Source organism: Schistocerca americana, chromosome 2, assembly GCF_021461395.2.
Source record: "Schistocerca americana isolate TAMUIC-IGC-003095 chromosome 2, iqSchAmer2.1, whole genome shotgun sequence".
NCBI lineage: Eukaryota > Metazoa > Arthropoda > Insecta > Orthoptera > Acrididae > Schistocerca > Schistocerca americana.
In genome coordinates, this window is record NC_060120.1 from 1,097,386,617 (window position 1) to 1,097,414,108 (window position 27,492).

A 27,492-nucleotide genomic window follows, 5' to 3' on the forward strand; every position below is an offset into this window, starting at 1 on the left:
GTAGACATCAAGTAACTGTGACTTTGAGCATCGGAATTCCTAGTGTCAGGGTGGCTTTGATATTGCTCCATCTAGTTCTCATGAATGTGAAGCAAATGAATGATGTGGAAGGTCAACTCGGGACAAATCCAAGTTCCTGCAGGCTGGATACCATGATCATGGTATGAAATATAAATTTACAGAGTCAGCAATGAACACAGTAATTTGTGTAGTAGTTAAGAACAGATAATTTAGTGTTAGGTACTAGTTTTACAGACTGTGGGTAGAAGTAATTACAGAAGACTTCCAGGCTGGAATCAGACTCAAGAGACGAGGTGTTCTCCAATATGGAGGGCAGTGCAGTGCGGTAGCCAAGTATTTAGTTGTAAAATTATTAGTCTTTAACAAAGGCAAGGAAAAATGTTATGGGCATACCACAGAGCACTATGTTAACAGCTGCGGCCAATAGCCACAAGCTCAGTGACGACAGCTCAGCTCAGCGATAAATGGTTCTGCACAACCATAATTGTGTGTGCCATCACCACACCATGACAAGTATCTTGTTTTGTCAAAGTGGCTACGCACTGTGTTTAAGTGAAACAAATGGGCACTGGAAGAATATAAATAAGTGTGGATTTTAAGGCAGGGATCACTTTTCTTTGCCGGAAACCACCAGTACCACCACGACACCAGAGCAATGCCAGATAGCGAGATGACTGGGTTTCACTAGGTGCAGCCAAATGTTAGACATTGGGCTGCACTTGCCGTCTGCTCTAAGTCCTTAGCAGGTTTTTGGTGTCTCAGCCCAGCAAATCTGCTGTCTGTGCCTGCTGACTCTGACACGTATTCCTCGCAAGACTCAGCGCCACAATGCTAGCTGATTACTGCTAGACGACAGCGAGTCAAAGCTTGTGCACAGCCATCTTTGCACTCTGTTGCGGTGATGTGAGCAGGGCGAGGGCTCCCCACAACTACGTGATATGGAGACAAGCACTGCACATCAACCTTGTTATGCAGCCACAGCATTTGTGAGCAGAGTAGAGAGGCCAAATCCAAAGTGGGGTGCCATTGCAGCACAACCTGATGCACCACTGATGTCAATGCCTGTGGCCTACAGTGGCTGCCAACCACAGTCACATGACAGGGTGTGTACGTGGACAAGGAAAAAAAATGCCCGGATATTTTCCGGATTTCCCCGTTAAAAATGCACTTTCTCCCGGGTGAAAACACACTTTTTCCATGTCAAGTGACAGTATATTTTCCCTCGGAACTGAAAAACTTATCTATCCTTCGAATGGTTATGGTTTTATACAAAGGCGTAGAATTTCCCGGCACTTTAGAAAACAAAACTCAGGGAAAAAGACACGTTTTGGAAACATCTTCGATGTGCAGCAACATGTACACTGTGTATTTTCGTATTACAAAAGTATACATTGGAATTCCACCAATCACCACATGTTACTTTCCGAATCATTGAAATCAAGATTGCAATACACTATCTGTGAGCCAGTCATAGCTCATGTTACATTATCTCGCCAGCCGATGACAGCAGATATTCAGAGTATAGGACACATGATGTATTCAGCCAACACCACTGTTACGTAGCAAGAACACACAAACAGGGAAAGTTCATAGTTTAAATTAATATACATAGTGTTGCTACAAGGAATGCAAAGCTTTCACATATAATATTGGTCTCTAAGGTTAATAAGCTGCAAGAGAAGCTAAGATTTCACATATAATGTTGATCTTTTTTGCACGTGTTACTCTTTAAGATACATCACACGTACGTAAGAGGATATTTACTTTGAAACTAATGCTTTTCAAACCACCATTCTCAATATTTTCCCATGACCTGTTAGAAATAAGTTCGTTTCAGCAGTTGCCAGAGAGTGCACATAACGGGCGACACCGTGCTTGTGAAGCTACCATGACGTAGGAAGCCTGTATGTAGGTACGTATAAAACATTAAAAGATCATACTTTATGTCATAAAAGAAACAAGACATCAGTGGATACTCCAAGAGCATCAGAATTTCATGAACCATACTAAAAAGTGCACATTTAAAGTTCATACTTAAAGTGCACATTAGTATGTCCAGATTCCTAATGAAGTAGACCTTGACTGATATTAAGCTTTTCAGTGTGGTTTTTGGAATGTGAATTTTCTTGGAGCACCAGTACTGTATTATATCATGTTTGGTTCTTTATTATGGCATAATGGCATATGTGCTAGAAGATGAAAACGTGCACTTGAAATGCAGTGAACAGTTGAAACTAGGCAGTACTTTTGAATTAAACATTTTGTTTCAAATACTTTGACTGCCTCTGCAGAAAAGGTTAATAAAAGTCAAATTTCTTTAGAAAACAGACAAAAATAACTTCACTGTTCTGCAAAGCAATTAAAGCTTGACTGTCAGAAAGGTAGAAATAAAAAAAAGTCTGAAAGTAGTAACATATCTTAGCCTTCCGTAATTATGTGAATGTATTTTAATTCACTTGGTAGTTTGTTTTCATTTGATGTGAGAGTAAACAAAGGGGAAACAGCAAAATCACTAAATGTAAACACGGGTCACGTAGAGACTACCCACTATAACTCAGACTGCTCTGTGCATCAATGGATCTACGGTATTTGCGAACCGGGTCAATACTAAAAAAAAAAAAAAAAAAAAAAAAAAAAAAAAAATGTTCATCTTGTAGCACACATCTTTCTGAAAAGTCTGAAACATAAAACATACGTGTTTGAGGAAATGTAAGACATGTTATTTGGTCTTAAGTGAGCCAAAGGGCAGTGCCATGCCTCTTCCTACAGCATTATTCTATCACACGTCACTGTATTTTGTTCTGTGGAATTGAAACATGAATATTTTGTAATGGATGCCATCAAACTATATTCAGGACAGCAGAAATTAAAATGTCCTGTGGTGCCTCTCCTGCTCCCAGTTGGCCAGTTTGACAGCCTGCCCCTCTTGAAAAATAAATAAATCTCACAATTAATAGCAGATGGGATTATTTGAAATCAGGAGAACAAGAACTCTTCAGAAAATTTGCACTCTTGATTGTCTATTAGCTAATAACTTGCTGTTTTGTGTGACATAAAATTAAATATAGAATACATAAAACCAATAAAGACAAGAGACAAGCAAGCAAGTACACATATCTTCAATCCTAAGCTCCTAGCATTTTTTTCTCTCTAATCTTGCTACAGCTTTACATGGCGTGCTTTCCTTTCTGTGAAAGACTCTATTACCTCATCAAAGTTTGTCAAATGTTTTGCTACATGAACAACTGAAATATCATTATCTAATACTGAAAAAGCTGTTAATACAAATAATACCCAAGACTGGTGTGGTTTCTTGATCTGATTATGTCTATTTGTCACTGTCTGCTAGATAAAATGATAGAGGCCCTTCTAATATTGCAGCCATTGTAAAATACATAAAACAACAGAATATAAGTCACAAAGTACCAATATCAAATGCCTATTAGGCCTACTACAAACAAAAAGCTTTATGTTAGGAAACAGCTTCACATTTAATTCATACGCACTAGTTTCTCAAGCATGAGATCAAAAAGTAGTATTAAGAAATTATTATATAAATTTGGAATTCTCTTATTCTTCCATAATTTGTGTGATGTCCCCATTTCTTCTTCCTTGTTCTAACAAACAATCTTGTTATCCCCAATTCTGTAGCTATTCCTGCCATTGTCAAAACTTTTAGGCCAATTTACTTCACTAACCTGCCTAACCTGCCAGGATCACAAGTTTAGTTATCCCGCGATTATCTCCAGTTAGGCGTTGTTACATGGTCGTACAACATGTTTTCTGCGTTACTTCCAGAACAGAACTGAAGTGGCTGCTAGCCAGGGACTGCACAACTGGTCCTTACTAGTGTAGTGATCTGGCCAGAAATTTTCTGTCAAAATTTCATTTTCTTGGATACACCAAGAAGATAATGCGTAATATTTCTCACCTGTTATTCCTGTTAGTTGTTTATTTCCATTCTGGTAGTCTGAATCTAGGGATTTCGCTAGTAACTATAACAACACTGATTATTTGGAAACCCAATCAACCACATACTCAGACAGTGATTGTCATTCATCCATTCGGTTTTACTCCGCTCAGCCCGTATAGCCCTGTCCCCTTTTGTCTGCGGAAAGTTTATTTCTAGATGTGACGAGGATTCTTCTGACAGAGACATCACATACACTATACACACATTCAAAAATCAACTTATGATTCATTTAGAAATCAATTTAAAATTTGTTCAAAAACCAACAGGGATGCGTTTGAAAATCATATGAAGAATCGATAAACCAATATGTGCTGGATGCTAGGCACTTTGTGAAACAAGCTTTTTTTTCCCTCAAGAATACGAATTTGGCGCCTCCTTTTCCTGGTAGCATCTAGCGGCTTGCTGCAACTGCTTGCACAGCCAACAGCCACATTCTCATAGCCAGAAGCAGGAGAATCTACATCTCAAATGCGACTTAACGCGCATGCGCTTGAGCCCGCTCGTAACTGCTACAATGAATCTAATGTAATTTTCGTTTTTTTTTTTCTCTTGTTTGTTTTATTGTTGAAGTATTATTTGCAGTAGTGGGATACAGTAATATTCTTTGTTAGAGTATTGGTTCTTGCCAGTCAGAATTACAAAAATTTAACTGAAAACTAAAACAATGAAAAATTCCTGGAATTCTAAAAGATTCCCGGGTTTTTCCCTGCTTTCTCCTAGACGAAAGGATTCCCAGGTTTTTCCCGGTTCTCCCAGTTGTCCCGGGTTGTATACACCCTGCATGAGGTGACAACTCAGCAGCACCAGACAGAAACTGCCACTCATTCATTGGCCTAAATTAGGTTCAGCAAGAAGGGGCAGACCTGCGTCATTATGCCATGTAGGAAGATCAATAAACCTCTTTGTAACTGTTAACAGCGTTAGCCCTGGGCTCCACAGCCTGTCACATCACAGCCATTCACTCACCCCTAAGTACGAGCAGCATGCTACACAGCAAATACAATGACCTGGTGGCTACAGTGGATCTGGTGCCTGTATCCATGCTGTGCAAATCCGTGACGTCAGTTCCTCAGCAGACCTGACTATGATGACACATATACAGTGCCAGTTATACACTATGAACTGTAGTATTCCATTGACTGTTATACACTTTTGTCATACAAACAACATTGTCCAATGAAGCTCTAACAACATTACTCACATAAGCAGCATTAAAAATAATTCTGCCAATAATTAGCAAATTACTGTACCTATCAAATTTTCAGCCCGATCTAATTTTTGGGAGCAAAGCTCTATGGAATCTTCCAGTTCCTTTTTCTTCTTTGCCATGGCAGTAAACTCATCATTTAAAGCTTGAAGCTTATCTGTGACCTGGAAGTAAGTATAACTTAGAGAAGTCACTGCCAACCATTACATAGTCACATATATGATAGAAAATTATTTCAAATTTGCACATATCATAAATATTTTAAAAAAAAACAAAGAAAAATCTAAATAAAATACTGTGTATAACAATAAATATCAGATAACAGAAATGACAAAGACTGAACACTTCACAGCATGTTATGCATACTTAAATTAACAAATACAGAAGACAAGGAGAGGAACTGACAGCAAATACAAATGACAGTTTTTATGAGGCATCATCTATGATTACACAGAAATGCCACCACCTAAAATAAAATTGTTTTTGTCAATGTACTTTTGAAAAACACACTTAAAAGCAATGGTAGCTCATGCAAAATTGTACCTTTAAATGCGAACACTTTAGGTCAGGCTTTACCATGACTGTTATTGGCATTAAATGAAACAACAAATTTACTGTTACCAGTTACTGTTTATTTATCTCCATGACGCATTTCAAAGGTTTACACCTCCATCATTAGGTGGATTTACATTTGTTAGTTAGATGTTTGTGTGTGTGTGTGTTTTTCTTTTTTGAGGAAGTTATGGCACTGTCTATGTGGTCACTGGTTCCTTTCACTGTCATAGCTCATCACATGTATACTGTCATATTTTGTAAACACACAAGTCATACCAAAACATAAATCCACCTGATGATAGAGGCTTAAACCTTTGAAATGCATCGTGAATGCAAATAAACAGCGACTGGTAATAGAAAAATTGTTGTTTCATTTAATGTCAAAATTGTACCAATGTGCTTCAATATTACAATAAACAGGTCATGCGTAACTATGTTGTCTTGTTAAAGTTAAGATACTGGTTTTGCATAATGCACTAAGATGAAATTTGTTGGTTACATGGTTATGATTTTTGCCACATTTCTATTAATTCATTAATACGTCTTAGACCTTTCACTTCCCTTCAACACCGTACTTCACTGTTCCTGAATGACAAACATGGAAAGCAAGAAACTGCATTGTGAACATCCTACTCACAGATAAAACTCCTTTCATACACTTTCACACAAAATTTTCTAGCCTTTCGATAGTAATCATAACTAAGTTGAATATATTTTTTTCCACATATAAATTGACAGTTTAAATATTTTAAATTTTGTAATTAATCATTTAACATTGTGGGAGAAATGAAGTAGGAGAAGAAGAAGAAGAAGAAGAAGAAGAAAGAAAAGAAAACAGATGGTGGCAGCAGGAAGTGAACTCAAGTTGATGAACTGCCAGGCAGGGTGCTTTATCACTGGACTATAAAGCTGTGCTGCTTGTAAATCCCTTATAATCTATGTGTAAATATTTAGAGAGGATTTTACCTTTTCCAACGGCCCACTCAGGCAAAATATTCTAGGAACATCAAAAGGGCTTGTACCCACTTCCACTCACATTCTACCCACTTCTATTCTACACTTGCGTAATACTTTACGTTCACTTTTGAAGGAAAATACTGGCCCGATGCTCTCAGCAGCTTAGCACCCTCAAAGCCAGCAGGGATGATGTCACATGAAAGCATCCACAGTCAAAAAGAGACAGCTACGACCCTTCTCAGATTTGATCATAGTGTGGCTGATCATTGCTTCAACACTCAACACTGATTTCTATTCATTGTGGAGAGACCACAATGAAACATGTTTTTGTCATTTTTATTTGCACAATAAAAAGCATTCAAAGAGTAATGGCATGATTTTAGTGAAATTTCCAGCTCACATTTGAAGAGAAATGGTATACTTTTGGTGCAATATTTACATTGTGGTGTAGCACATTAGCACATGATCACAAGCACCACTGCTTACAAGGGAACCTCCCCATCGCACCCCCCTCAGACTTAGTTATAAGTTGGCACAGTTGATAGGCCTTGAAAAACTGAACACAAATCAGTCGAGAAAACAGGAAGAAGTTGTGTGGAACTATGAAAAAAATAAGCAAAATATACAAACTGAGTAGTCCATGCTCAACATATATAATATTAAGGACACTACTACCGTAGTAACGCTGTGGTCCTGTGGTTAGCGTGAGCAGCTGTGGAATCAGAGGTCCTTGGTTTGAATCCTCCCCCAAGTGAAAATTTTAATTTTTTATTTTCAGACAATTATCAAAGTTCAGGCACACACACACAATAAACTTCGCTCTCCAAAATTCCAGGACATGTTCAGATTTGCTTGGACATATGCAGGATTTGACGATCTACACACGGAAAAATTTGAAAACGTTAAAAACATATGTTTTGACAGAGCACAGGGAACACTGTGCGACTGTTGCAGTCATTTGTTGCAGTTTATGTGACAAACTCTTATGTTTTCATCACTTTTTTGGGAGTGATTATCACATCCACAAGAAAACCTAAATCGGGCAAGGTAGAAGAATCTTTTTACCCATTCGCCAAGTGTACAAGTTAGGTGGGTCGACAACATATTCCTGTCATGTGACGCACATGCCGTCACCAGTGTATAGAATATATCAGACGTGTTTTCCTGTGGAGGAATCGGTTGACCTATGACCTTGCGAACAAATGTTTTCGGTTCCCTTTGGAGAGGCACGTCCTTTCGTCTACTAATCACACGGTTTTGCGGTGCGGTCGCAAAACACAGACACTAAACTTATTACAGTGAACAAAGACGTCAATGAACGAACGGACAGATCATAACTGCGAAAATAAAGAAATCAAAATTTTCACTCAAGGGAGGACTTGAACCAAGGATCTGGCGTTCCACTGCTGCTCACGCTGACCACGGGACCACGGCGCCCCTGATCACATTCTCCTTGATGTTGCATATGTTGCACATAGACTACTCAGTTTGTATATTTTGCTTATTTTTTTCATAGTGCCACACAACTTCTTCCTGTTTTCTTGATTGATCTGTGTTCAGTTTTTCAAGGCCTATCCACTGTGCCAACTTATAACTAAATCTGAGGGGGGTGCGATGGGGAGGTTCCCTTGTTAGAAGCAAGGGTCTAAAACAGAATAGCAGTAACCTTATCTAACCATTGGCTCATGTGTACAACATGAATTTGTATGTATGAATGTATAAGGACATGTGATATTTTATATTTATTTACTCAAATATTTCATATGTTGAAGGTTCTCCTTATTGACATAATACAGAGTATTTCAAAAAGGACTTTACAACTTTAAAAATTCATATAAATTTATTGAAAGAGGACATAGGGCTGAATTTAGTGTTATTCTGTAGGGAAACACATCAAGTTTTTACCTGAAACTAAAGATGTTGCATGTGACTTCCATTGGTTATCCTGCACACACCCCATCGGAAGTCAGTTTCTTCCCAAACTCGCTGTAGCATTGCAGGTGTAACTTACTCAGTGGCAGTGTAAATTCTTGCTCTAAGTTCAGGTAGAGAAGCTGGCACAGGAGGTACAAACAGGATGTTCTTGATGAATACCCATAAAAAAATTGAGTGGTGTCAGGTCTGGGGAACAGTTGGCACATCATGGCCAAACCATTGACCTGGAAAATGGTCACTGTGAAAATCCTGGACATCAGTCAGGTAATGGGGTGGCGCACCATCTTTCATATAGTAAAAATTTTGTTCTTGGTCATCTGTAGTATCAAAAATTGTTGTAACATATTTAGGTACACTATCCCATTGATGGTTCTCTCATGGAGGAAAAGTAGTCGTACACTTTTTTCTTGCTCAACGCACAAAAACCATCCAGTTTAGGGCTATCATGGACATCTTGCAATATTTTGATGTGGATTTTCACTGTCCCTAATCCTACAATTATGTGTGTTAACCTTGCCACTTATGTGAAAAATTAACTTGTCAGAGAAGATGATTTTGGTGAAGAAGTATTCATCGTCATGTAACTGATTTAACATATCCCCACAGAAGTTCTTGTGACCAATTTTATCAGTGTCTTTTATTGCTTGTACCATCGTCAATCTGTATGGTTTCAAATGCAAACAGTTTCTCAACACACGCCAAACAGTCGTATGTGGGATCTGCAGTTCATGAGATGAATGTCAGATCGATTTCATGGGGCTATTGACAAAACATTGTCTCACTTGCCCAATGTTGTCGTCAGATGTGTTTGGACAGCCTGATGATTTCCCATGTCTTACCAAGCACCCTGTTCCTACAAAACATTTATGCCACTCATAAACTGTAGGCCTACTAGGAGGATCTTTAGTGTACTTGATATGGAACTTATGCTGAACTGTGGTTGCCAACTTTGATTCTTCAAACTATAACACATAGCAAACTTAAATTGATGCTAGCACTACTTACGTTGCAATTCAGCACCAGTGAACTATGTGAGCCAAAACTTGATGTTCTTCTCTACGAATTGACACTACAATCACCTGTGTGGGTACTATGAATTGATTTATATGAATTTTCAAATTTGTAAAGTGCTTTTTGAAATGCCCTGTACATAGGATGTGATGGATAATCATTAGAAGCAATAGAAAGTAAGCAAAGCATAGATGTTAATGCCCAAAGACTAGAACTTATTCAGAAAAAGTGATGAAGGAAGAGATTAAAAAGTTAACATTAAGCTATATTACTGAAGACTGATAGCGGTAAAACTAGAATGTGAAGGTATAAAAAGGAAAAATAAGGGATTACAGGGAAAGTAATAAGACAAAAATAAAACTGAGAAAAAAATAAAGACATGAAGAACATACGAAGAGAAGGACAAGAAAAAGAAACAACAGATTAAGTTGTGAAAAGTGATGATAGGAAGAGATACAAGATCAAATGAAACTTCTGCTGTGATAGAAGTGGTTTTTATAGAGCCCAATGCTTCCACAATATTCACTCAGAGGAACTTGGTAAGTTGTCTTAAAGTGACTACATTACACTAATTGGTGTATTTGATGATGAATGTAAAAACAAAGTGAATGTAGCTTTCCAGGAAACATTCACGTGCCTGAAATAAAATATTCGTATGAATATTATTCTTTGGAATGTTCATCATCATTACAATCTGTCCCCTTTGTCTTCTATTAATAAATGGTTTAATAATTCATATAAATATGCAAACACTTCAAAAATATAAATATTGTAGATACTGGTCAAATGCTCTACACTAAACACAGGCTCTATCTGAATGGCTTTGGAAGGTGGCTCATTATACAAAAAGTAATCAAAGAAATGGTAAGGAAATGTGTCAGGTGAACAATGTAGTGCTGAATCAGCAATCAATGTTTACACACAATGTAGTGTTAAACTCTCAAATCTTTTTTGGGATATACAATGTGTTGAACAGTCTGCTACAAACAGTGAAAAAAGGGAGTAGCTTAGACATCATCATCATCATCACCATCATCATCAAAATCTAATCATTTGCCATATAATACAACACGCATAAAAAGTTAGGAACAGCTAAGAAAATTATCCTGAACAGATAACCCCCAAGCACAGAGTGTAATGTTCTTGCACATTAATATGCTGTCTACATCTACATCTACATCTGCATCTACATCGACATCCATACTCCGCAAGCCACCTGATGGTGTGTGGTGGAGGGTACTTTGAGTACCTCTATCGGTTCTCCCTTCTATGCCAGTCTCGTATTGTTCATGGAAAGAAAGATTGTCAGTATGCCTCTGTGGGGGTCTAATCTCTCTGATTTTATCCTCATGGTCTCTTCGCGAGATATACATAGGAGCGAGAAATATATTGCTTGACTCCTCAGTGAAGGTATGTTCTCGAAACTTCAACAAAAGCCTGTACCAAGCTACTGAGCATCTCTCTTGCAGAGTCTTCCACTGGAGTTTATCTATCATCTCCATAACACTTTCGCAATTACTAAATGATCCTGTAACGAAGCATGCTGCTCTCTGTTGGATCTTCTCTCTCTCTTCTATCAACCCTATCCGGTACGGATCCCACACCGGTGAGCAGTATTCAATCAGTGGATGAAGAAGTGTACTGTAACGTACTTCCTTTGTTTTCGGATCGCATTTCCTTAGGATTCTTCCAATGAATCTCAGTCAGGCATCTGCTTTACCGACAATTAATTTTATATGTTCATTCCATTTTAAATCACTCCTAATGCCTACTCCCAGATAATTTATGGAATTAACTGCTTAGAGTTGCTGACCTGCCATATTGTAGCTAAATGATAAAGGACCTTTCTTTCTGTGTATTCGCAGCACATCACACTTGTCTACATTCAGATTCAATTGCCATTCCCTGCACCATGCGTCAATTCATTGCAGATCCTCCTGCATTTCAGTACAATTTTCCATTGTTACAACCTCTCGATATACTACAGCATCATCTGCAAAAAGCCTCAGTTAACTTCCAATGTTATACACAAAGTCATTTATGTATATTGTGAATAGCAACGGTCCTAGAACACTCCCCTGCGGCACACTTGAAATCGCTCTTACTTCGGAAGACTTCTCTCTCTAATGTAGCTGGCTGAACTTCAGCACTATTTGAAACACTTAAATTGCAATGTGCTTTTAGTAAATGAACACATCATCAGTCATGAAAATTAAAATTATATGCACTGTACAGTTATGAATGGCTAACTATCATCTGCAGGACAACTGCGAAGCATGGAAGTGTATCTGTTTATGTTAAGGAAAGTATGAACCTAATCTCTGCATTTATAGATGTAAGTAAATTGTGTTTAAAGACAAAATTTGAAACGGCAGCCATACTATTGTCAAAACAGGAAATAACAGTTGCTTCAGTTGCCACTCCCTAAATCACGAAGAAGACTTGTTTGTAAAATTGCTCGAGAATATGATACATTTGTTCCTTCAACATAAAAACTGTGCAGTACTAATAACTGATGGTATCAATGTGGACATTAGATTAAGATTAGAGATGTTAATTATTTAAAATATCCATTATGATCTCATAACTTCTGTCCCATAAATAACAAACTATAAGGTTAGCTGAATGGTGTAAAGTACTATTTAAAAGAGTATGATTTTTCATTTAAATAAAACAGTCAAACTATGCCTCTCTTTACATCACAGACAAACATATAACAGGAAAAAATGGAGAATATACTCAACATGGAAGAGCTTTAAGACTAATTAGTGACTCAAATCTAAACCATTTGATAAATAAATTGAATCCAACAAAATGAGATGACACTATATGGAAATGCCAATGAATCAATCAAACATTTTTTTAGATTTTGAAGCACTTTGTTCTAAGCAACATAATAAACTATGCAAGGACAGTGGTTGTACTAAAAAAAGCTGTACACCGTATCTAGTGAAAATGAGAATAATGGTGCTGATATGGCACAAAAGGTAAAAGCATAGCAACACTGATGAGGATATTTATGAGACAATGAAGAAGCACTTAAAAGATCGGAATTGCAGACATAAGGGTGTAAAGCAATACACATATATACTTTCTTAAAATGACACAAAGAGGTCATTTTGACCCCCCATAACATATTTTCATATTTGACTTTAAAATGTGCTTTTTGTGTATGTTAATCCCTATCTTTCACCGATTATAACAATAGTTATTTAATACAATAATTAATACATTACTTACTTATTAAAAATAAAATCCACTAACTTACCTATTTAACACTGTTCACATTAACAAGTTTCCTAAATCGTAGAACCTTCTAGAAAGGACAAAGAGGGCAGAGGGAGAAGGAAGTAAGGAAAATGGATGAGAGAACAATACAAATGATATATAAAAAACGAACTATTACTGAATAAGTAGAAAAGAAACACAGTTATGTAACAAAGTGAGTCATATGTAGGAAATTCTTGAAGTGTATACTTTTGTATATGAATACCAAGCCAGTACACAGTCATCTTTGTAAAATAAACCTAACAAAATGTTTAGTTTTTATTATACCATCTCTCAGAAGCTACTATAAATGTTACAGGTATGAAGTTACATTACATTTGGATTGGTAGTTTGGTAAAAATTGGCAGTGTTATTGACGGTGTACTTCCAGATGTTCAAGCTAGTTGTTGTTGTTTCCACTGTATGGACAATATTTCAATGACCATCCCAGCTGTCATTTTTAGGAAACTGACAGATGGAATTGCTGGCATTAATATTAGATTAGTGCACTAGCTTCTAGGGTTTTCAGGTTGTATGTTGGTATTCCATTTGCTATGAGTTTATTTATTTGTTATCATTTTTATTTGTAGTTCACTGTTGCTGTTTGAGTATCCATATTGTCATTCTGTCATTAGGAGACAGTGGGTGAAGGTTTTGATGCTAGAAAATGGAGTGCCAAGTGGAGAAATCAGATCGTTTCTGACATATCCCTCTGTTTACATTCAATAGAGGGATTAAAGCAGTGGAGGCAGCCAGAAGCATTTGCTCCATCTGTGGGGATAATGCCTCTGGACAGAGCATGGCAAGAAAATGGTTTTCCCATTTTAAGCAGGATTGACATTAGTGACTCTTCACATTAAGGGAGACCTTCGAGGTTTGATGAAGATTGTTTAAACGCATTAATCTACAATGATCCACATGAGTGTACTTGAGAACTAAAAAATGTGATCAACTGTGATTATTCCACCATCACACGATATTTACATGCAATGGGCAAAGTTTAAATATTACATTATGGGTACTGCATACTATAAACCAAAATCGGAAAAATTTGTTGGTGGCCATATGTGCATCTCTGCATCCTCGTCAACGATTAGCTCATGAACAATGTTGCCATTCCTGTCGTTTATGATTACTGGTATGAGAAATGGTGTCTTTAAGCTAACACATGGAAAAGAAATCATACAATGGAAAATCCAGGATGGAATGTAACAATTATGACAAGGCAAGTTGCTACTCACCATACAGTGGAGATGCTGAGTCGCAGAGTCTTTTTGTTGTGCCTATCTGCAACTCAGTATCTCCGCTATACAGTGAGTAACAACTTTCCTTCTCATAATTGTTACACAATGAAAAGAAAGGAATGGTTGAGCCCAAACAAAGCATCAACTCCCCATACAAAGACCTGCACACATCCACAAAAGATAATTTTAAGTATTGATGGAAGAACAATGTTGTGGTGCACTAAGAATTGATTCCCCGAAGTGTAATCACCAATTTTGATATTTATTGTCAACAACTCAGATGTTTTATAGATGCAATCCAAGAACAAGGACCAGGAAGACTAGGTGAAGTAATGCCACTCTATGATAATGCCCACCCGTATTCTGGCAGACTGATGAGAAAATTTATACAGGAGATGGACTGGGAGATCATTCTGCTCTCACCTTATTCACCTGATCTTGCACCCAAAGATTTTCACCTTTTCTGTTCCCTATTGAACAACCTTCAAGAAACTTCTATTCTGTATGAAAATGTGCTCCAAACATGGCTTGATGAGATGTTTGCCTCAAAACCATGATTTCTGAGGTCGCAGAATCAAAAAGTTACCCCAGAGTTCGCAAACTGGTATAAAAATTGAAGGAGAAAAAATAATTGATAACTAATGTCTCTGTTGTGTTTATTAAACTTATGGAATAATGTTATAAACTTATGCACCAACCCAGTACATTCAGGAAATCAAACCAATACATTCAGGAAACAAAATGTGTAGTACTGCCAGGAAAACTAAGAGGGCACACTGACTGGCTTTCAGATCTAACACATGGGAGAAAAGTTTAGATAGGAAGGACCGGACACTCAGACAAAGCCATGTGTACTGAGAATAAGTGTGTATTATGCAGCTCTGTAATGTCACAAGGACTTTTAGTGTGCAATTCAGTAGTAAAATAATGATTATTTGCTTGTTTCATTACAATAAGCAGTAACTAAAATATCATTGTGTTACCTCTTTCAACTGTGCCCTCTTTTCATTGAGTTTGTCCATTTGAACAGCCAATTCAGCTTCTGCTTCTGCAAGTTTTGCTTTTTTGGGAGCAACTATCTTAATAACACGATCGTAAACTTCCATTGCTCTCACCCACTTGCACAGCCCTTCACAAGCTGTAGAAACTTTCTTAATAATATTCGGATTGAAATCCTTATTTGGTATGAATCTGAAAAATAAAATTCATTTTTGCAGACTGAAGTGAACAAAGTGGCATTACATAAAGTGAGGTTACTGAGCAGTAAATGTAAATAATGTGTGTTGAATTTCATTTTACACTGCAATTCTCAAAAACACTTGTAATGTATGTATGTTTACTTTTCACGAATTCTTTTCATTATTGCAGGTGAAATATCATCTTTATCATAAGCTTTAAGGCTGTCCAAAAACTTGAGATCTGCCAGAAGTTTCAGCGAAGGCCCCCAGTAGTCTTCAATGACTCGGCCACTTCCTGAGGGATCTGGCTTCCTCTCTGGCTTTGCACCCTTCATGATGCATACAGCTTCCATTACCTAGAACCAAAAATGTCATTTCAAAAATACTGTACTGATGTGACATAACGTTTTCCAAATTAAACGAAATTTACTGATGTATTGTGTGTTACATTGCATGTTGTTACTGAGACACTGCAATAAGCTAAGTCAAAATATCACAGTGTTCCAAAAACATAATACCTAAAAGCCTCAGTGACACTGTTATTTGCAATGGTATTACCATTTATAACGACATTCACAAAAATAAAAATGGGTCATATTTTGGTAAGTTAACGAGGAATAAAATAAGGTATTAATATAGAGAATAGAGTTTAGAATAGAATAAAGTTTATTCATCTTCAAACATTTTACACCTAAATGTGGTACATAAAATTTAATAATATTTACTTCAGTAATGCTTTGATACATACACTGTGAATATTATATAAGCATGAACCTAAAACCAAGGATTTGTTACGACTTAGCATGACAGTAATTAGTCCCAACTTTATGTCAATCTGTTCCTCATACTCTTTTAAGGAGTAGTACGCTTTCTTCTGAAACCATTCTGCTAAAATAATTTTAAATATACTGTAGGAAACATAATGGGCAGCTTCTGGAAGTTACTGTAGTAGGGCTTTGCTTACATTATTCCTCAGTATGCACAACATATACAGATTATGTGTGGTCCACCCAGCTGAGTTTTTGATGTATGTAGAGACATAACAGTTTGATTATTTTGTGATCTTCATTGCAGACACTTAAACTCGAAACAGAGTCTTCAGTTTTATTATTATTGATTTCTAAATAATTTGCCCGAAATCATTAGTGCAATGGCCCATTGATATATCTACAGTATGTAGCAGCTCTTATAGATCATCTACTTGTGTGGTTAGAGGTGTATCATCTGTGTACAATACTGCTCACATAGAAAGTATGTGTGTAAGATGTTTACACATACAGTGAACAGGAATGGTCCCAGTATTGTGCCTTGTGAAATGCCTTTTGTAATGGGTCATAAGTCTGATCTTTGGTTGTCTGTTCTGTCGCTTCGGAACGATTCCATAAGGTGAAGAGCACCCTCTCCAACTCCGTGGCACTGGAGAGTTTTGATGAGTATATTGTGGGAGTCAGTATCAAAAGCTATTCTCAAATCCAGAATAGTTGCACAGGTTGTTTTCTTATGCTTAAGAATCATATCTTTGGCCCCCCTTTCCAAACAAATCTTACCAATTTAACTCCTGCTGGTGGGTTTTTCATAGATTTCACTATAGTAATATCTGCCGGCTTCAGGGTGTCCAAAGCAGTTAATGCAGCCTCCAATGCAGGAATAGCTTGTGACAGCTCACTTTCACAGTCATCCTTAATTGACTGTGCAACAGCTGCTGCTTCATTCGCTAATGCTTCATCTGCACCAACAGTCTGCAAAATCCAGTTAATCTCATTGAAATGATTGAAACATGAAAGCAAAAATGATATTTAAAAATTTATAGCAAAAAAGAAAAAAAAAAATAGAATAGACATTTACAACAGGCAGTCAAATGAAAATCAAATGTCCACCACAATGGGTACAATTGAAAAGTTATCACCACATGCAATAAGACCTTTAGCCCACTGGTAGATGAGACAATCAATTCCTGTTTCATAGAACACTGTTGCTTCCTGACAAAACCACAACCTCATCCACTCTTGCACTTCACGTCCACAGATATAAGTTGTGAATCCATCAACAGCCGACCACATTCTATGAAACAGGAATTGATCATTTATTTTATTTATTTATTCATTCTCCATGGACAAATACAAGGATTTGTTTTGGATAGTTTACATATTGATCATTTCCCCTTATAACATTGTGGGAAACAATTGTATAAAATAGGTCTAACAGGTAAAAAATTACGTTGCTTTTTTTGTACATGTAAATACTATTTATACAAATGTAAGTATTCTACTCCTCTGAGAGGAATTCCTTAATACTATAAAAACACTTATTGCTGAGGAACTACTTCAAGGCAATTTCAAGGCAGCTTCCACTTAAGCTATTTAATTTTTTGGAAGCTTGTTGTAAAATTTGATCCCCATGTAATAGGGACTCTTGTCTGCACTTTTTGTATTATTTCTTTCCAGGTGATAATCATCAGCCCTCCTAGTATTGTACATGTGCACTTCTCTATTTAGATGATTGTACTGCTTGCATTTTAGCATCAGCTTAACAGTTTTATAAATATATAGTGATGGGAGTGTTAGTAGTTTCTTAATTTTAAAATTGCTTTCCAAGACTCATTATATTTAAGCTTACACATGATCCTAAGTGCCTTTTTTTGAAGGATGAATATCCTATTTACATGCTTGTCAACAGCGCATCCCCATACTTCAATTCCATATGTGAGGTATGGATACACTAAAGCATAGTAGATTATACTCATTTGCTCATATTTAAGAAATTGTGACATTGTCCACATTGCATAAATTGATTTGCTAAGTTTTTGGCATAGGAAATCGATATGATGCTACCAAGAGAGATGCTGATCTAACATTATGCCAAGGTTCTGAACCATCATCAGACACAACACTCCATTGCATTTCATCTTGTTTGTGGTGTATTTGAAATTCCATTAGATTTGTTTTATTGATGTTTAAGCTTAAGTGATTGTTTTGGAAGTAGTTCTTCAATCCAAATAAGGCATCAGAACAATTTTGGGCCAAATCATTCTCGTTGGTTCCCCAGTTAACAACGGTTGTGTCACCCACATAGTTAAGTATCTTGCTGTTGTGTTCTGTGGGCAGATCATTAACATATAGTATGAACAATAAAGGACCCAAAACTGACCCTTGGGGCACACCATATTTTACTATAGCTAGACTGGAGCTGTACTTCTTAATAACATTGTCCACTTTGTGCATGACTGGTGTGACCTGATATCTGCCTTGTAGGTATGACTGTAGGAGACTTTTGGCAATTCCTCTAATACCATAAGTTTCCAGTTTCTCAAGTAGCAGCTCATGAGATACTGTGTTGAATGCACACGATAAATCTAGGAACAAACATTCCACCCTTTCTTTTTCATCTAATTTCATAAGTATCATATGTACTACATCACATATGGCAGATGATGTTGAATAGCCCTTCCTACAACCATGTTGGGTTTCTTGTAGCACTTTTTCCTTGACAAGAAAGTTTTCTAACCATAGTGAAATAATCTTTCGTAATACTTTGTTTAGGATTGGAATTAAGCTAATGGGTTGGTAGTTTTTGACTTTGTCAATACTACCTTTTTTGTGCAATGGCTTGACTATTGTATATTTTAATTCAGATGGAAACGCACCTTTATTCAAACTTTCATTGAAGAGGTGGAACAGAACAGGTATGAGTGAATGTTTGCATCATTTTAATATAGTGGAGGAGATATCATCCCATCCCGTAGAGAATTTGTTTTGCATTTTATTTATTATTCCCTCTGCTTCAGTTGTATCTGTTTCATACATAAACACTGATTTTTGTACCTCGTAAGGAGATCTGTAGTCATCAGTGTCAGAGGTCACACACATGTTATCTGAATTTATAAAGTGGGTATTAAAAACATTACTGATTATATATGGATTTGAAATATTTACATTATCAGTTATTAGTTAGATATTGTTGACACTAGGCTTTGGTTTTCTGCTGATTCTCTCATTTACACAGTTCCATACTGATTTGCTTATGTTATTTGAGGTAGTAATTTTTTGCTGTATAGTGTCCTTTGTGGTTACATTCAGTGCTTGTTTATAGGCTTTTCGACATGTTTGGTAGTTGTCTCTAGTTGATGTGTCCTGGAACTCTTTATATATTTTCCATCTTCCTCCAGTGGGATAAATGTCTTAATGCATTTGAGTGGAATTAATCCTTGGTATCACTTGTTGCGTGTGTTTAGTTTTTATTTGACTGCCACTCATACTTATTAATTTCTAAAACAGTACTTAAATCAGGGATGCCATGAAACATAATGCGCAGATATGAACTTCTACACTGTAAAGTTGGTAATTGATAGGAAAAACCAAGTTTGGAGAAGAAACTGATGCACAAGACATTTGATGAACAAGACATTTGTTAAAGGCCAGATATAAAGTAGACAATTAATGTCAATACTCATCTATTAAATAATTAAATAATGTACAGTAGGTGTTCAATAATCTGAAGCTACATGAAAATATAGATAAGAGAGATCAAAGCAATACTGAAGTATTGTGGATGAATAATGCAGTACTGAAAAGGAAACATTGAGTTAAAAAATAAAATGTAAAAAAAATCTGAAGATTTGAACCTTTCTTCTAAAATAAATTCAGCAACCACTATTCACTATCTTATAGTATTTTTTGCTAATCTGCTCTTGATTACTTGCCCATTAACTGAAGTTTTCTGCCTTATTTTGATTTGTCTACATCGTTCCTTGCCAATTATTGTTTCCATTTTACTTATTTTTCCTCATATTTTTTATGCTTTATCTCCTCTTTTTTGCCTTCTAATTTACTCTTGTTTACTTACCCATTAATTAAATTATTCTTTCTTATTCTGGTCTGTTCTATGTGATTCTTTGCCAATTATTCTTTTCATTCCATTTGAATTTTCTTATGTTTTATGTGATTAATTTTCATTTTCGTTTCTCTTATTGCTTTCATGTTTTCATAGTCTGATTTTCACTCAAACTCGATACACTCTTTGACGTACTTCATTTTTCACTCACTCACTTCTAGACTCACGTTTGCCTTGTGTGCATTATTAAAATGTCTAAAATATAATGTTAGCAAACACAAGACATGGTTAGTTTTCAGTTCAACATACTGCAAACAACATCAGTTCAGACTCAATATTCTAACAGTACGAGTGTGGTTTGATAACTATAATATCTTCATTTGACAAAAAGTTCTTCCCGGCGAGCCATAATTTCAAGTCGGGGATTGGGAAGAAGTCACGGTGCTATATCTGGTGAAAAGGGTGGATGAAAGCCCAATTCGTGCAGTTTTGCTACTGTTATTGATGATGTAAGGTAAGGTGCACTACTGTGCCAAAAGAACACTTTTTGTGTGTCAAACTCAGTCTCTTTCTGCAGACTTGAGTTTCAAACACGCTTCAATTATCTCGCTTGTCCAATCATGTTGAAATTCGTTAATCCAAAAGTAACTGGTCTTCAATGACAGTTCAGAGTCTGTGTGAATTTCAACCGTTTACGTTTCGGTTCGTGTGGCAGGCTGACCCTTCAAATTAAAATGTTTAGTGACAGCGCAAAACTCAGTTCTCTCCTCCTCTGATTGCAGTCGATGCACTGTCTAATTCAGATAGCTGTCGACAATGAACTGTATGCTGTACACAGTCGAAATTCTTTACACGATCCTTCAAATAATTGAGCTTACCAAATGTGAAGGGACAACAAAAATGTTCAATTCTTTAAGTGACATTTAACTAACTTATCGAGCCACCTCCCTCATATAACTGTGTGCCAGCTGAAAAGCCGAATGCATTATGCTGGGACTGCAGCTCTGTAGTTCAGGTGGGGTGACCGATGGGAAGAGGCGGCAGGTGCACAGGCATCGCGTGAAATCGAACAGTGGGTGACAGAACAGAGGAAGGGCAGATTGCATGGAAGCTGCTGTCGGTGCAGAATGAGTGAAATGTGCTTCATTCACCTTGTTACATAGAATTTTGAAATAATTTGTTTTGGTGTGTACTAGACATGTCAGAATTTACAGTAAGAACATCTTTTCATAAAAATTCAAAAGTTTAAGTTTTTAACACAATGTTTCTCTGATACAGCAACACACATACTTATAATGAGGTGACAAATTTCATAGGATACATCATAATACCGTGTTGGACCTTCTTTCACCCACTTGATGTAGCACGCATTCGAGAAGGCCCAGCACAAATATTGGGCCGTGCTGCCTATATAGCCATCAAAATTGCAAAATTGTTGCTGCTGGAGGATTTTGTGCATGAACTGATCTCTCAATTATGTCCCATAAATGTCAGACGGGATCTGCGCTGGACGATCTGGGTGGCCAAATTTGCTGAAATTACCCAGAATGTTCTTAGAACAGTTGCGATCAATTGTGGCCTGATAACATGGTGTACTGTCATCTATAAACCTTTCACTGCTGTTCGGTAACATGAAGTCTGTGAATGACTGCAAATGGTCTCAGTCATTTCATTTGGATTGAAGGATCCAGTCCATTCTGCGTGAACACAGCTCACATTACTATGGAGCCACAACCGGCTCAAATCGTGCCTCGTTGACAAGTCGGGTCCACAGCTATGGTTTCGTGGGGTCCGTGCCCTGCTCGAACCCTACTGTCAACGCTTACCGAATGAAATTGGGACTCGCCAATTGGGCCACTGTTTTCCGGTTGTTAAGGTCTGAATAGTCACAAGCCCGGAATAGTCACAAGCCTGGGAGAGGACCTGCAGGTGATGTGCTGTCATACATCTCATATCGATTTCTGCAGTTATTTCATTTGGTGATTCTCATCTGTTAGCAATGACAACTTTATGCAAATGCTGCTGCTCTCGGTTGTTCAGTAAAGGCCATCAGCCACTCCGTTGTCTGTGGTGAGATGTAATACCTGAAATTTGGCATTTTACATACGCTCTCGACACTGTGGATCTAGGAATACTGAATTCCCTAATAATCTCCACAACAGAATGTCTGGTGCATCTAGCTCCGACTACCATTCCATGTTCAAAGTCTGTTCATTCCCATAGTGTGATCACAATCGTGTCTGAAACCTTTTCACATGAATCACCTGAGAACAAATGCTGGCTCTGCCAATGCCCTCCCCTTTATACCTCATGTACCGTTTATACCTTCTGTACAAGGGGACTGATGACCTCAGAAGTTTAGTCCCACAGTGCTCAGAGCCACTTGAGCCATCTGTACATGTGCATGTCACTGTCCCACGATTTTTGTCACCTCAGTGTACTATATATTTTACAGTGTACGTGTGATGACATTTATGATGTTTGGTTCGTGGGATGTTCAACTGTGTGGTCATCAGCCCCTGTACACATTCCTATTATGTACACAGTCCAATCTAGCCACTTGCATAAATGATGATGGAATAATGAGGACAACACAAACACCCAGTCCCCAAGTGGAGAAAAACCCCCAAACCGGCTGGGAATCGAAACTGGGACCCCATGAGCCAGAGGTAGCAACACTAACAACTAGACCACAAGCTGCAGACAGAGAGAGAGAGAGAGAGAGAGAGAGAGAGAGAGAGAGAGAGAGTGTGTAAAGATCAATCTTTTCAGTGGACAAAACATGCTATGTATAGTACTACAGTTTATGAGATTGTAAATTTTTAACCCCATGTTTTATGGGATGCGGGCATATAGTTTTACACAGAGTGTCAGAAGTTCAAAAGTCACAGGACACCTGTTCTTTTTAAAAGAAGGAGCCTTGTGACTATTTTTCTGGTGCCTATGATTGTGGTACTTGACAAAATACTCATAGCAATTGCTACATTATTAATTTTATTTGCTGAGTAGTCCACGTGTACCTTCTAATTTAAATTTTTATTACTGACATCTTGGGCATTGTAAGTTATTTTTAATTCATTCTACTTTAAATGATTCAAACTTCATCATTTTGATTTATCAAACAGTGCTGAGTTCAAGCTGGAATAACAAAAAGAAGGTAAGGACGGGGTGATACTCACACAGAGGAGTCGTAGGTAGGCACACACATACTAGTCTCGCTCCCACAGTGCACGGCTTCCAGACATTCACTGCACCTCACAGCCCTATCCTGACCCCACCCCCACCACCTCTCTGGACAACACGGCATCTTCCCACCACCTCACCCTGCTATCCCTCCTTGTCCCATCCTTACTGCCACCACCCAGTCCAGCAGATTACTGTTCACATCAGATAAATTCACAGCCAGGCACCAGTGCATGGAGGCAGTGGCCGTGTATGTATGAGTTGTGCTTGCGTGAATGTGTATGTGTTTTCTACTTCTGAAGGAATTGCTCCTCCAGAACCTTGAATGAACAGCATTTCTTCCCCCCAATGTGTCTGTCTGCTAAATGACTCCTCTATGTGGTAATTGGTGAGTAGCATTTCATAGGATTTCATTTCGTAGGATCTGTGTCACAATAAATTGGAAATTCATTTTGTAGTAACAGAAAAACAATAATAGAGAACAAATGCATGCACAATATTTAAAAAAATTGTCAACTATGCAATAAGCTGAGGATTTACACAATTCATTCCATTTCTAGATCCAGCTGACAAATACAAGAAATGAGAAGAAATTGTTGTAGCAAATACAAAGAACATGAGCAGCATGCACAAACGTTGTAATTAAAAATATGGAACCCAGGATCTGTTGCATGCGCTTTACATATTCCACGAACACATAATATGAGTGCACTAAACTCCCAATTAACATGTATTTGATATGATGCACTGGAATCTTTTATTGTATAAAATGATGTTATATAATTGCAAAAAGGCTAATCATCTTTCAAAATAGCAAAAAGTCACTGACAACAGTCATACCTCTTTTTTTGCCTCCACAACCACAGTGTCCTGTTCAATTTTAACCATCAGTTTTTCTGTCTTTTCAGATGTCTCAATTAGCTGTGGTTGAAGTGCATGTAGTTCTTCTTGCATCACAGAGATCTGTACATTCAAATAAGAAATACATGTGAAAACAACTTTTTCCAGAGACTGTCACCAAATATAACAATGTCCTACTCCAATGCAAATTTTAATAAACATCACTCAAGTACATCTATTTAAATGAGTAGATTTCAAATGGCAACAATTTTGTAATAACTGTTGCCTTATTTTGGTTGAGAATGGGATAGTTTTTTTCAACTAATCTGAAGGAAGACAAATCGAATGTGGATCTGTAGTTTAGGGTCAGAAAGAGAAACTGATATGAACTCAAATGAAACAATAAAAAATTTGACAACACAAAGTCACAGTAGTGAATAAGGGAAGCATAGCAAAAACAGAGATATAAATACTTATGAGGTATCTGGATTGCTTACTATCCTATTTGTCACACAGCAGCAAGCAGTTAATAGTCTGCAGCGACTTTAATCTAGATTTTCTAAGGGATGCTGATAGGAAAAATTATCTGGAAATCTTATTTAGAGCCCACAACTTGACCTCAGTAATTAACTTTCCAACAATGGTGGATAAACACAGTAGGACCCTTACTGATAACGTGTTCTTTGATAAAGCTCAAAATAGAGAGAATAATCATCAGAACATGCATCAACAAATTGTACCAGAAATCTGGACACTGGAGAGTAGCTACAAATGAAACAGTCTACAAGGAAAAATAACCAGTAATGAGTACAATCAGGATGAAACACATTTCATTTTTTGGACATCTAATCAGATCACCAGAAAACAGGATCATCAGGTGAATAATAGAAAAATTGTGGAATTGTAAGTGCAACATTAAGTGGGTTACAGAAATCAAGCATGATATGGATGAGCTACAGGTTACACTGGCAGACCTAAGAAGGAAAACTGACAAAATCAGGAAACTCACAGACAAAGAAACCAGACTGCAAATGAGAATCAGCAAACAGACATTAGGAAGGGTGATTTCCGATGAAGAAAGAGCAAGGATGAGCTCCAAGAGAATGAAGAAGTACTGGGCTGACAGGAAACTGAAAAATTCTTTGTATAAAGTTGGCAAGAGTGGTCCAATGAAAGCCATAAAATGTAAATAAATAAAAAGGTCAAAGCAAGAAAATAAATGTTTACCCACTAAAAAATGCTCTCTCTGATTATGATGCACAATTAGTTAGGATACATAACATAGCACCTTTCAGTATGCATACTCCTCAATGAAAATCAGTTAGAATAATTAATGAGCCCAGGACAAACGTTTTTAAGAACAGTTTACAGGAGATGCGATGGGATGTAATTTAAAATGAACGAAATGCTAACATTCGATGATAAATTCATATCATTATTTGAAAAAAGCTTCCTCGATAAGCTAATGAGAAAGAATACCAAACAGCCATGTAAAAACACGTGGATCACTAAAGGAGTTAAAATATCTTGGAAAAGGAACAGGGAAATAAATATTTTGGCATTAACAAATAGGGATCCTGCAGTAGTTGTGCATTACAAAAACTATTCAAAAATACTAAGAAAGGTTATTAAAAATTCAAGGAACATGCACATAATGTCAGAAATCAGTATGTCCAACAACACACTTAAGACTATATGGAACATAGTGAACGAGAGACAGGACAACCAGCCAGAGAACAAGACAGCACTACTGAACTGGGTGGAAGGCCTATAAATAATGAGTCACAGGTAGCAAATGAATTTAATAATCATTTCTTAAGTGTTGTAGAAAGCATAAGGTCAAACAATACAGGAGCAAAATCATATTAGTATGTTAAAAATGTAAAATTCAATTGTATGAATGTATCATCAATTTATCCTTCTGAAATTACAAAAATTATACATTCGCTCAAAAATAAAACTTCACCCTGTTTTGATGGTATTTCCAATAGAGTACTAAAAATTTGTTCCCATATAATAAGTCCAGTCTTGTGTTAAATCTGTAATGCATCACCAACTCAACGCATTTTTCCAGAGAGACTCAAATAAATCATTGTTAAAGCCCTCTTTAAGAAAGGTGATAAGAGAGACGTCAATAACCACGAATCTGTTGCAATGCTGACATAATTTTCCAAAATTTTTGAGATGGTGATGTATTCTAGAATAGCAACAATATTATCCTTAGAAGATCGCAGTTTGGGTTTCTGAAGGGTCGCTCTACTGAGAATGCCATTTACATGTTCTCTCACCAGGTTTTATAAGCATTAAACAATAAACAATTTTCTGCAAGTTCTCTAAGGCATTTCAGTGTGTGAATCACAGTACTCTCCGAGATAAATTGACATTTTATGGGATTCATGGTACATGCATAATGCGTAATGTCATATCTAATGAAAAGAATGCAGAAAGCTGTACTTAGTAATTCAAGCAATGTAGTCCAGGGACATACAACTGACTGAGGAGAAATAACATATGGGCTTCCCCAAGGTTCAATCTTACGTCCACTACTGCTCCTCATATTTAATTGATCTTCCATCTAATATACAATAAGCAGAATTAGTTCTTTTTATAGGTGGCATTAGTATTGTCATCAATCCAAGCATACATACAGAAACAATTTAAGCATACATTCAAAAACAACAGAAATGGTAAACAGAGTTCTTAAAAGTATCATTGACTGTTTTTCTGTGAATGGTCTCGCCCTCAATTTTAAAAAGACACAACATATTCAGTTCTCTGCATCTAGGGGCACTACATCAATGATAAATGCAACATATGGTGAGTAAATAATAAGTAGGGTGAAACTTCAAAATTCTTAGTGATCTATACTGATGAGAATTACACTGAAAAAAAAATGATAATACACTTTGGAACACTTAAAAAAACTTAGTTCAGCCTCATTTGCACTTATTATCATTGCAAATTTTGCGGAGAGACAAATCATTAAGTTGACATATTTTGAATATTTCCAGTTATTTATTTTTGTCCATATGACAAAAAGTTTTCGGACATTCTCAGGAAAATTTAGCTTACATTACACATATACAGTAAAATATTTACATTTTTTCATAACATCATATGGATCAGACACATGTCTGTACACACTAGTTTTCAAAAGGGCACTACAAGTAGGTTCCTTTATAGTGTAACACAATTTAGCTTATATTTATAATAGTAAAGCACACATAATACAGTGTATAATTGCATTCTTTCATACCACTGATAGATTGGAGACATTGTCTATATACACTG

At 36.8% G+C, this 27,492-nt stretch overlaps 1 protein-coding gene across 1 annotated transcript in view; it reads right to left on the bottom strand.

Annotated features, from left to right (window-relative positions):
* Positions 1–27,492, bottom strand: part of LOC124594696 (dynein axonemal heavy chain 3) — a 1,186,267-nt gene that overhangs the window by 408,532 nt on the left and 750,243 nt on the right. Inside the window, exons 42-46 of the mRNA XM_047133063.1 lie at positions 24,202–24,324; positions 16,896–17,087; positions 15,511–15,704; positions 15,154–15,361; positions 5,245–5,365 (exon numbers count right to left, since the gene is read on the bottom strand). Coding sequence (XP_046989019.1) covers positions 5,245–5,365; positions 15,154–15,361; positions 15,511–15,704; positions 16,896–17,087; positions 24,202–24,324 — 838 coding nt within the window. The remainder of the gene's footprint in view (positions 1–5,244; positions 5,366–15,153; positions 15,362–15,510; positions 15,705–16,895; positions 17,088–24,201; positions 24,325–27,492) is intronic.